Source organism: Oncorhynchus kisutch, linkage group LG1, assembly GCF_002021735.2.
Source record: "Oncorhynchus kisutch isolate 150728-3 linkage group LG1, Okis_V2, whole genome shotgun sequence".
Lineage (NCBI taxonomy): Eukaryota > Metazoa > Chordata > Actinopteri > Salmoniformes > Salmonidae > Oncorhynchus > Oncorhynchus kisutch.
Window position 1 is genome coordinate 49,635,253 of NC_034174.2, and position 12,915 is coordinate 49,648,167.

General features: G+C 43.1%; 1 protein-coding gene across 2 annotated transcripts in view; it reads right to left on the minus strand.

Moving 5' to 3' along the window:
• The window catches only part of LOC109868067 (disks large-associated protein 4), a 74,037-nt gene that overhangs the window by 25,719 nt on the left and 35,403 nt on the right, over window positions 1–12,915 (minus strand). For both annotated transcript variants that reach the window (XM_031826447.1, XM_031826443.1), the window contains one exon: window positions 8,730–8,994. In XM_031826447.1, the coding sequence (XP_031682307.1) occupies window positions 8,730–8,994 (265 nt within the window). The remainder of the gene's footprint in view (window positions 1–8,729; window positions 8,995–12,915) is intronic.

Genomic DNA, 12,915 nt, shown 5'->3' on the forward strand with positions numbered 1-12,915 from the left:
CAATCGACCCAGCTTCATTCGGGTTTGGCCGGTGTAGGCCGTCATTGTAAATAAGAATTTGTGCTTAACTGACTTGCTTAGCTCAATAAAATAAAATTTTTATAATATAAAACTTCTATGTGTATTGTGATGTGGAAAATACGACTTAACCTGACTAACAGGTTGTAACATCAATATAATTTCAACATAATCATTAGAACTGTTTATACGTTGAACTTTTGTTGAAAAGTCCACATAGAAATGTAAACATTTTTTTTATATATGATAATTAATACACTGTATCTAAGCCCATTCAATCTGTCCCACGAGGTGGTTTGAGTAAAAGTATTATTATTCGATTTGTTTCAGCAGAATTGACATTGAAATGACTAAAACTAAATCCTAACGATAATGATAATAGACTTAAATGTATAGTCCCTTTACTCTGTCCAGCTTGCTAACAGTCATCGAAATGAAAGCTAGAAAGTCAGGGGAAAGGAAATATGACAGCAAGGAAATAGAACCAATTTTAAGTGCGGCCATCCGGACCTTTGTCAATTTGGTCATATGTGCAGTTTAATTCTTAAAACCTGTTTGGGATAGGGGCAATATTTTCACGTCCGGATGAAAAGCGTGCCCAAAGTAAACTGCCTGCTACTCAGGCCAAGAAGCTAGGATGTGCGCTTATAATTGGTAAATTTGGACAGGAAACACTAACGTTTCCAAAACTGTTAAAATTATGTCTGGGAGTATAACAAAACTTATTTGGCAGGCGAAACCCAAACCACCCAGGAAATGTTATTTTTGAGGTGACTGTTTTCAATTGGTTTTCTATGGGAATCTAGATTTCTGAGGCATCTGGTTGCAGTTCCTAGGGCTTCCACTAGATGTCAACAGTCGTTATAAATTGGTTGATGATTATCTTTTGAGTAATGAAGAAGTATGGCTGTTCAGACTGAGTGTCGAAGTCTAGTGTACTGTTGTGTTTGGGGCGCGTGACCTGGCGCTCCCTCCACTTTAATTGTTCTGAATCAAACGCGTTAAAATAAATTGACATTTTGGGGATATAACGACGGAATTAATCAAACAAAAGGACCATTTGTGATGTTTATGGGACATATTGGAGTGCCAACAGAAAAAGATCTTCAAAGGTAAGGCATGAATTATATCGTTATTTCTGAGTTTTGTGTCGCGCCTGGCAGGTTGAAATATGATTGTCATGCGTTTGTTTGATGGGGTGCTGTCCTCAGATAATAGCATGGTTTGCTTTCGCAGTAAAGCCTTTTTGAAATCGGATACGGTGGTTGGATTAACAAGAAGTTAAGCTTTATTTTTGTGTATTACAATTGTATGAAAGTTAAATATTTCTAATAATTTATTTTGAATTTAACATTGGAGTGATAAATGAGCAGATGATGTGCAAGTAGAGATATTGGTGTGCAAAAGAGAAGAAAAGTAAATAAAATAAAAACAATTATGGGGATGAGGTAGGAAGATTGGGTGGGCTATTTACAGATGGACTATGCACAGCTGCAGTGATCGGTTAGCTGCTCAGATAGTTGATGTCTAAAGTTGGTGAGGGAAATAAAAGTCTCCAACTTCAGCGATTTTTGCAATTCGTTCCAGTCACTGGCAGCAGAGAACTGGAAGGAAAGGCGGCCAAATTAGGTGTTGGCTTTTGGGATGATCAGTGAGATATACCTGCTGGAACGTGTGCTACGGGTGGGTGTTGTTATCGTGACCAGTGAACTGAGATAAGGCAGAGCTTTACCTAGCATAGACTTATAGATGACCTGGAGCCAGTGGGTCTGACGACAAATATGTAGCGAGGGCCAGCCGACTAGAGCATACAAGTCGCAGTGGTTGGTGGTATAAGGTGATTTGGTAACAAAACAGATGGCACTGTGATAGACTGCATCCAGTTTGCTGAGTAAAGCGTTGGAAGGTATTTTGTAGATGACATCACCGAAGTCGAGGATCGGTAGGATTGTCAGTTTTACTAGGGTAAGGTTGGCGGCGTGTGTTTAGGAGGCTTTGTTGCAAAATAGAAAGCCGATTATAGATTTGATTTTGGATTGGAGATGTTTAATATGAGTCTGGAAGGAGAGTTTACAGTCTAGCCAGACACCTAGGTATTTATAGTTGTCCACATATTCTAGGATGGAACCGTCCAGGGTGGTGATGCTAGTCGGGCAGGTGCGGGCAGCGAACGGTTGAAAAGCATGCATTTGGTTTTACTAGCGTTTAAGAGCAGTTGGAGGCCACGGAAGGAGTGTTGTATGGCATTGAAGCTCGTTTGGAGGTTAGTTAGCGCAGTGTCCAAGGAAGGGCCAGAAGTATACAGAATGGTGTCGTCTGCGTAGAGGTGGATCAGGGAATTGCCCGCAGCAAGAGCGACATCATTGATATATACAGAGAAAACAGTCGGCCCGAGAATTGAACCCTGTGGTACCCCCATAGAGACTGCCAGAGGTCCGGACAACATGCCCTCCGATTTGACACACTGAACTCTGTCTGCAAAGTAGTTGGTGAACCAGGTGAGGCAGTCATTAGAAAAACCAAGGCTATTGAGACTGCCGATAAGAATACGGTGATTGACAAAGTCGAAAGCCTTGGCCAGGTCGGTGAAGATGGCTGCACAGTACTGTATTTTATCGATGGCGGTTATGATATTGTTTAGTACCTTGAGCATGGCTGAGGTGCACCCGTGACCGGCCCGGAAGCCGGATTGCACAGCGGAGAAGGTACGGTGGAATTCGAAATGGTCAGTGATCTGTTTATTAACTTGGCTTTCGAAGACTTTAGATAGTAGGATATACTTGGTGGTGTGGGGGTCCTTAATAATTGATCAAGTGGTGGGTGGGTCCATGAAATAATCCCATAGTGTCCCACTGTTCCGGAGGGAGACCCACACAAGCCCAGAAGCAATAAAAGCAATTGAGGGGGGGGGGGGGGGGGGGGGGGCAGCAGTCGATATGGCCCTCAGGCATCAGATCTGTAACTAAGGATGGATGGAGGGAGAACAGTATTGTTGGGTGGAGAAGCTGCCTCAACGTGTGAAAGAAAGTGAGTTGTAAACCGCTTTAGATGGTTTATTGCTTTTGTGCTGATAGTCCTCTATGGCGTCAACGATACTAAACAAAACAAAAATGTCTTATGACACACAATTCCCACTGTCAGTTTAATGCAGTCTTACATTCTGGCTTAACTCCTACAGTACCACGTGACACCGGTACATTTTTGACTTATTTTGCTTGTACCATTGGACTTGTCTATTTATTTGACATCCACTGATATCAACCATTGGTCTGTGTGATTAACAGGGGCTGAGCTAGAGCGATGTATGTGAGACAAGGGCAGATCCCGAAGAGGTCTGGGGGTGATTCTTCTCACAAAAAAATGTCTATAAAGTTCAAATGGCTTTCACAAAAAAACTATTATGACCCATCTATGAAAAGCTGAGACTCTCACAAACACGTATATTTAATGTATTGCTCTATGATGCTCACAAGCCACTCAAGAGCAGTTAGGAGGTAAGGAGTAGCTTCAGTCTATAGCTAGAGGACTCCTGATATCTCCAGGAGTGATAAGTAAAATTTGTGTCTTTATCGGTTGTCTAGTACTGTCTTTTTGCTAGCTAGGGCCATTTACTTTAAGTGCTGCCTGTTTTCCCAGTAGCCTACTTGGTGTGTGATCTGCCGACTGCTAATAACTTGCAGATGATTGCTGATACATCAGCCAGGATCAAGGGGCAGGGCAATTTGTGACATGCTTGGTAATCAGTGGCTGTATTGGAGGGGGAGTTGTTTCTCCTCTCCTAAGCTATCAGCAATTAGTACAGGGGGGAGGGGGGTGCTCTTCACCTCTGCTAGGCAATTAGCAATTAGTGTTAGTACTTCAGTCTCCACTGGTTTCTTAGCGGTTGTCTCGTCGGCAAAACTAAGATCATCACCGAAAACAAAGACGGTTCTGTCGAGTTGTTCAAGGAAGGAAAGAAGGTGCCACTCTCACTTGAGTATCTTACCTAGTTATTTTCAGATGATCTCATTTAGCTCTTTTGTAGCTTTGGCAACTTTCTATACCTCACCCTTTCCAAATCCCCTCCAACTCACAAGACAGGCAATTTGCGTGACCTCATCTTTACTAGAGGCTGTTTTCCTACTAATCTCACTGCAAACCCCATCCAGGTCTCTGATCACTACTTTGTTAACCTTTTCGGTCTCCCTTTCCTCCAGCCCCTACCCAGATGGTCATGATCTGTCAATCTTTCTCTCGCTCTCTCCTCTTCTATCCTATCATCACTCCCTTCTGCTAAATCCTTCTCCCTCCTGCCTCTTCGACCCTACTCTCCTCCCTTTGCGCATCCTATGACTCTCACATTCCCCTTTCCTGCTGGTCGGCTCATCCATCCCCTCTTGCTCTGTGGCTGCGTGACTCATTACGAGCTTACAGGGCTGTGGGCATCTGAGCAAAAATGGAGAACTAAACTTCTGGAGGACCTATCATACTTCACTCTCTCCATCTTCTCTTCCCCTGTATCAGCTGCTAAAGCCACTTTCTATCACTCGAAAGTTCACGCTTCGGCCTCTAAACCTAGGAAACTATTTTCCACCTTCTCACTCCTCTCTATAGTCACTCTGCTCTTTCATATCTTCAAATGGTCACTCCCATCATTGCTATGTGGATGACACAACTACCCCCCCCCACCTCGACAAGACGGAGCTGCTTTTCCTCCGGGGGAAGGCCTGCCCGCTCAAACCTCTCCATCACAGTTGACAACTCCAGTTTCACCCAGAAAATATTATTTGTGTGACCCTGGACAACATCTTCCCCGCTAACATGACATTAGTGACTCGTTCATGCTCTACAATATCCGTAGAGTACGACCCTACCTCACAAAAGAAGCAGCGCATGTACTAATCCAGGCACTTACCTCCTGTCTGGGCTCCCTGCTTGTGCCATCAAACCCCTGCAACTTATCCCGAACGCTGACGCCTGGTTTTTAACATTCCCAACTTCTCCCAAGTCACCCTGCTCCTCCACACATTCCAATGGACTTCCAGCTGAAGCTCGCATACACTACAAGACCATAGCACTTGCCTATGGAGCAAGAACTGCCCCATGACCAAACGAATCACCCCAAGCACTGCGTTCTGCCACCTCTGGTCTCTTGGCCCTCCCACACCTACGGGAGGGCAGGTCCCACTCAACCCAGTCCAAGCTCTGCTTTGTCCTGGCACCCCAATGGTGGGACCAGCTTCCCCCTGAAGCTAGTACAGCAGAAACCCAACCTCAACACAGGAGGTTGATGGCACCTTTAATTGGGAAGAACGGGCATGTGGTAATGACCGGCGAGGAATGGTATCAAACACATGGTTTATAGGTGTTTAATGCTGTTCCATTTGCTCCTTTCCGGCCATTATTATGAGCAGTTATTCTCTCCGCAGCCTCCACTACTCTTTGAAGAGTATCTCAAATAATCCCTCCCATGCCAGTGATGTCCCACCTAGCTATTTTAAGATTAACTGCAAATTGTGTCTGCTAAATGACTTGTTCTACACAGAATATCATAGGGAATCCCAGGACATGGTGTCTGTAATAAACTCGCATAGCTGCAGTCAAACTCCGCAACAGTTGTCACTGACTAGTTGGATATTTCCCACTGGGCAAACCATTTATGCACTTACAACATTCATATGCATTTTCGCTCAGGGTTCTTCTTGGGGGAACTTTTTATTTATTGACATTTGCCAATAACAAATCAACTGTTTGTCAAAAGAAAATGGTAAAACACTTAATTGTGAGGCTAAATATAGGGCTGGACATGCAGATAAATGAAAGTTGTTAAAAAAAATGCTTGGGTCCTTGAGCCTGATGAGGTTAACAGATAATGTGCCATTGGTTCAGGGTGACATACAGTATAGAAATGTATTTTTTTTGCCTGGCCTCAAATTCTAGATGTAACATAGTAAAACTAAATATGTGACACTGAAATTAGTATGTTATCTTACATTTGGTATGGTTACTTAACCCACAAATGAAAGGAGGTTGGATGGGTAGGCTACTTAGTATGTTAGCTAACCCCTAACCTTAACCCTAATGGAGTATTCCTTAAAGGGCCGTAGCCATTTCCTGCAGTCAAATTACCTAGCGGCCTCATGGGTGGAATGTTAATATTTGTTCAGATATGATAATTAAACTTTTTTTAAATAACGCCTCATCCAGGGTTTGTCAAATTGTTTTGTTATATTTCAGTCTTCTGTGATGTATACTGAACCAAAATATGAACACAACATCTAAAGTGTTGCTTCATGAGCTGAAATAAAAGATCCCAGAAATGTTCAATTAGCACTAAACTTCTCTAAAATTGTGCACAAATAATAATAATCCGTCCACCTGACTAGAAGCTGGTTAAACATGATCATTACACAGGTGTGCCTTGAGCTGAGGACAATTAAAAAGCCACTCTAAAATGTGTCATTTTATCACAACACAATGCCACAGTTGTCTCAAGTTGAGCAGAGTGTGCAATTGGCATGCTGAGTGCAGGAATGTCAACCACAGCTGTTGCCAGAGAATTTAATGTTAATTTCTCTACCATAAGCCACCTCCAACATCGTTTTAGAGAATTTGGAAGTACATCCAACCGGCCTCACAACAGCAGACCATGTGTAATCACGCCAGCCCAGGACCTCCACATCCAGCATCTTCACCTGCGGGATCGCCTGAGACCAAGCACCCGGACAGCTGATGAAACTAAGGAGTATTTCTGTCTGTAATAAAGCCCTTTTGTGGGGAAAAGCTCATTCTGATTGGCTCACCTATGGCTGCGCCCCTGCCCAGTCATGTGAAATCCATAGATTAGTAAAATCGTTGAATCCATATTTTTGTTCAGTATATATTTTGTTGTATTGATTGATTGATATATATATATATACATACAGTGGGTTTACTGCCTGTTCAGGCAGTTAACCCACTGTTCCTAGGCTGTCATTGAAAATAAGAATTTGTTCTTAACTGACTTGCCTAATTAAATAAAAGGTTAAAAAAAAAGATACACACACAACATATATATATATATAAAATAAGATGGAGACCAATCCACACTAAATATATATATATATATATATATATATATATATATATATATATATAGTGTGGATTGTTCTCCCTCCGCCCCTGATTCAGAATATACCATCTTCGTAGTCATGGCATTCTTGGTTCAATAGTTAGCTACTGATGAATGGATGTCCACCGAATTTCCAATATAAAACAAATTTGACCTCGGTTGACTTAACGTTACACCGCGCGCGCTCTGATCTCGATTCCCGTATATTGCGCATCTATAGGCTAAACTGTGGCTAAATATTACGAAAGTCAACTGTCCTCGTCCAGGTTTACTGTCAAAATCAAATACAGCTACAGTAATATATCCATCCAAACAGTATCCCTTGCATTATACTCGCTAACATTATAGTTTGCAAAGCTGTTCAGGACTTAAAATGAGAACCGATTTGGATAAATGGTTATTTCCATCAAAGTCACAGCCGAAGGTAAACATTATTGGCAAAAAAACACTTACCCTTGTATCAGAAGATAAAAACTGAAAACGAAGCCTAGAAATGGCTTCGGGATTGCAGGAGCTGTTACTTCGAAACAACCCGTTTCAACACAAGCTTCTGGTAAAGCCTTCTTTTGTATTGCTCAGTTCCCAGGAAACGGTGGGAAAAGAGGCGTGGTGAGTACGGTCAAGAGCGCTGCGATGTGGAGGCTTTGGACGTGGAAGTAGGCTATCATTTCATGGAAACAAAATAGCAAGGAAACTCATGATGGCAATTCAAACCAACTGAGTGTATCTTTCAGCCGCTGTATTACGAGTGGTTCATAGTCTAGTAGAGAGGGAGAGAGAGACACGCTTCAGCCTCCACCGACGCCAACTTCACAGGTGGCCAAGCCTGGACCATAGCCAAGGGTGACTGACCTTGTCAGATATGGGATAACAACAGGATGTGTTCACAGCCTGGTATCAGATACTAGACATAACATAGTACACGTAAATCCTGCATGCTCAAATTAGTATGATATGTTACATTTGGTATGGTTACATAAAGCAGATGGTTACTTGGGTGGCTGTATAACCAAACGTTTAGCAACCCAAAGGTTGTGAGTTTGAATCTCATCATGGACAACTTTAGCATTTGAGCAACTTTTCAACTACTTACTACTTTTTTAGTGACAGTACTTTGCAACTACTTAGGATATTAGCTAACCCTTCCCCCTTTAGCTAACAATTTCACAAACCCTAACCGTAACCCTTTAACCTAACTCCTAAACCTAACCCCTAGCCTAGCTAACGTTAGCCAGATATACCTAACCCTTAGCCTAACTAACGTTAGCCAGATAACTATTAACCACCTATCCACCTAGCTAGAATTCATAGCATGTCATACATTTAGCAAATTCGTAACATATGATACGAATAGTAATTTGTAACCTACTGTAATAATACAAAATGGGTGATGGACGTCCACAAATGAATACATACCAAACGAAACATAACATATCATACTAAATGAGTGTCCCGGATTTATGTACAGAATAATACAATGCTCTGAGACCAGGTTGGTGTTCAGGGTGGTGAGTAGTCTGACAAGTAGAAAGCTTACCCTCTCTATAATGATAACCTCAACCATTAGCAGGTAAAAGTGAAAAAATGACCTAAGATCAGCCTCTAAGGTAGGCCTACTCACCAGTGCTGGTGCTGTAGGTACGAACAGTAGTGGCGGTTGGCGGCGGCGAATCCGAGTCCACAGAAGCAGTGTCGTCATCCTGCGAGCATCCGGCCTGGATGGCCCGCAGGTAGCTATGGCTACGAGATCGGAAGCACGTGGGCATGGGTAGATCGGGAGGCTCCACTGCCTGGGAATGGGAGCGCGAGAGTGTGTGGGAATCTCGGAACGACGACTCGGCACAGCTATCCTCGTAGCGTTGGCTCAACATCTCCAAGTCTCGTAGCTGGAAGGAGAAAGACAGGTTGGCATGGGTGGCATTGGTTGGCATCTTGGCATGGGTGGCAGAGGTAGAGAGAGAGGGACAGTGTTACACGGCTCCTGCTGCTAGCAGGAGAGTGAAAAAAAAGGCATGGTTTGTCCCGGGACCAGAGAGGCATGGTTGTTAGAGATCCATGGATTAAACCTGGGTTCTAATAGTATTTGCATTTTTCAAATACATTTCCTGTACCTTTTTCAGGTTACCTAGCAAATTGGAACCAATGGAATAGTCCCAAAAGTGCATGTAATACCCATGTAATACTTCAGGCAGGCTCACGGAAACACTAAGTGTTTTGAATGAAATCAAATACTATATGAACCAGGTCTGCCATTGAGAGCACAGCTGACTGTGTCTGTTAGAGGAGTGAGCTAATTCCAGTTTTTAAATATATTTTATTTCACCTTTATTTAACCAGGTAGGCCAGTTGAGAACAAGTTTTCATTTACAACTGGCCAAGATAAAGGCCAAGATAAAGCAAAGCAGTGTGACAAAAACAACAACACAGAGTTACACATAAACAAACGTACAATCAATTTAAAAAATCTATGTACAGTGTGTGCAAATGTAGAAGAGTAGGGAGGTAAGGCAATACATAGGCCATAGAGGCAAAATAATTACAATTTAGCATTAACACTGGAGGGATAGAGGTGCAGATGATAACGTGCAAGTAGAGATACTGACTGGGGTGCAAAAGAGCAAGAAGATCAATAACAATATGGGGATGCGGTAGTTGGGTGTGCTATTTACAGATTGGCTGTGAATAGGTACAGTGATCGGTAAGCTGCTCTGACAGCTGATGCTTAAATTTAGAGAGGGAGATATAAGTCTACAACTTCAGTGATTTTTGCATTTCGCTCCAGTCATTGGCAGCAGAGAACTGGAATTAAAGGCAGCCAAAGGAAGTGTTGGCTTTGGGGATGACCAGTGAAATATACCTGCTGGAGCGTGTGCTATAGTGGGTGTTGCTATGGTGAACAGTGAGCTGAGATAAGGCGGGGCTTTACCTAGCAAAGGCTTATAGATGACCTGGAGCCAGCGGGTTTGGCGATGAATATGTACCGAGGGGCAGCCAACGAGAGCATATAGGTCGCAGTGATGGGTAGTATATGGGGCTTTGGTGACAAAACGTATGGCATTGTGATAGACTACATCCAGTTTGCTGAGTGGAGTGTTGGAGGCTATTTTGTAAATGACATCGCCGAAGTCAAGGATCGGTAGGATAGTTTTACGAGGGTATGTTTGGCAGCGTGAGTGAAGGAGGCTTTGTTTTGCGAAATAGGAAGCCAATTCTAGATTTAATTTTGAATTGGAGATGCTTTATGCGAGCCTGGAAGGAGAGTTTACAGTCTTACCAGACACCTAGGTATATGTAGTTGTCCACATATTCTAAGTCTGGTCGGTCGGGTGCAGGCCGCAATCGGTTGAAGAGCATGCATTTGGTTTTACTAGCATTTAAAGCAGTTGGAGGCCACGGAAGGAATGTTGTATGGCATTGAAGCTTGTTTGGAGGTTTGTTAACACAGTGTACAAAGAAGGGCCAGATGTATACAGAATATTGTTGTCTGCGTAGAGATGGATCAGAGAATCACCAGCCGCAAGAGCGACATCATTGATATATACAGAGAAAAGAGTCGGCCCGAGAATTGAACCCTGTGGCACCCACATAGTGACTGCCAGCGGTCCGGACAACAGGGCCTCCGATTTGACACACTGAACTCTGAGAAGTAGTTGGTGAACCAGGCGAGGCAGTCATTTGAGAAACCAAGGCTATTGAGTCTGCCGATAAGAATGTGGTGATTGACAGAGTCGAAAGCCTTAGCCAGGTCGATGAAGACAGCTGCACAGTACTGTCTTTTATCGATGGCGGTTATGATATTGTTTAGGACCTTGAGCGAGACTGAGGTGCACTCATGACCAGCTCGGAAACTAGATTGCATAGTGGAGAAGGTACGGTGGGATTCGAAATGGTCGGTGATTGAAGACTTTAGAAAGGCAGGGCAGGGTGGATATAGGTCTATAGGTCAGCTTTCCAATCTTTGGGGATCTCAGACGATACGAAAGAGAGGTTGAACAGGCTAGTAATAGTAATTGCAACAATCTTGGCGGATAATTTTAGAAAGAGAGGGTCCAGATTGTCAAGCCCACCTGATTTGTAGGGATCCAGATTTTGCAGCTCTTTCATCATAACATCAGCTGTCTGGATTTGGGTGAAGGAGAAGCGGCGGGGGGGCATTGGCAAGTTGCTGCAGGGGGTGCAGAGTTGTTGGCCGCAGGTAGCCAGGTGGAATACATGGCCAGCGGTAGAAAAAAACTTATTCAAATTCTCGATTATCGTAGATTTATCGGTGGTGTGACACATTTGGATGGGATGCAGTAAAATGCACCCAAGAGGACAAATGACAGTATTAAGGCTGGGTGAGGGGTCAGGAAAGTGCAGCAGTAACACTTTCTCCCAAATCAACTCCTCATAGCAACTTGTCAAAGTCTAAGCCAGTTGAGAAGCTAAGCAAAGCTAACAACCATGCAATTTTTAACAGCCAATTAGTTTCAGATTCACTTTGTAAGTATTAATCAAAGATGTCTAACTTCTCATAAAAACGTAGCCATTTGATTGACTTACATTAAATTGGTTTCGAAGCCAGATTAAAGGCGCAGCAGTGCAAATGAAGGACTCTTGAGGTTTGACTGAGGGACATGAACAATCTTTCTAAGAGGCGAGCCTAACGCCGTGTTGGAGTGACGGGGACGTGATGAGTATGGTGTTTGAGTTGTCACTTATGCAGTTGGCTCTGTCGCACGCTTCAGTAAATCAAAGAGTGGGGAGTAACGACAGCTCAGAGAGAGCGAGAGAGAAAGAGTGACAGATAAAAAGGGAGAAAGTGAGAGAAAGAGTGAGGGCCTGAGATGAGTGAGCGCATGAGATCTATAGCCTGATCCCCGATCTGTTTAGCGCTGTCTCGCCAACTCTTAGGGTCATCGTCATGTCTGTACTTTGCAGTCCCCTTTAGTAATAACTGCATAATGTGTCATATTAATTGAATGTTATTCTGCTGTTTTTGGTTGACATACAGTCAACTCACAGAAAGGCGTTCTGTACCTTGCAGCTCTGAAGATGAGTAATTTACATGTTAGGCCTGAATCCGCATGCATTTTCCTGAATTCATAAGACGTTGTACATTTCCCAAGATGGGGTCAGAATGCTTAATACTAATGGATTTTAAAGCCTAGTTTGACAGGCCTTTTGTAAAAGATCAAAGAGGATCAAGAGTCGTTCTTCATAACCATGATGACCTAGAAAGGTAATGGATCTTTCTGTGTAAATGGAGGAATTAGCTTTTTTGCCTCAGAACATTAATATGAGAGACTTTTCTTTTTCAATAGGAGAATTATTCTATTGCAGTCATGTTGCTGAAGGCTGTTATCAGAGTAATTGCCCATTTGACAAGGCAAACTCTCATTTCGAGGCAAAAGAGGGGCCTCTTGAAAATGACTTGAGTGATTTGCAGGTGGAATGAGTGGAATGAGCTAGGTGATTTTTGAGAGGTGTATAAATACTCTCTTCTACCTCATTAGAACAGAATCAACTGAGGTGGAGAATTGGAGAGCTAATGTTATACTTCACTCCAAAATTAAAATATGTCCAATTATATGTGCCGGAGTCTGGTGTAGTGGTAATTCCCCCCCCCCCCCCCACCCCCATCTGCTCCTTCCTGCATCTAATTCCCTTTCTCTGTACATCCCCACTATTCTGTCACAAAAATAATTAAGCATGATCGGAAAGAAGAAGAACAAAATAGAGTCTAATGCTGAGATAAGCTCAAGTCCCATGCTAGTTGTATGACCCCAAAGACGCCCCCCCCCTCCAACCCCCATCACAGGTGACCT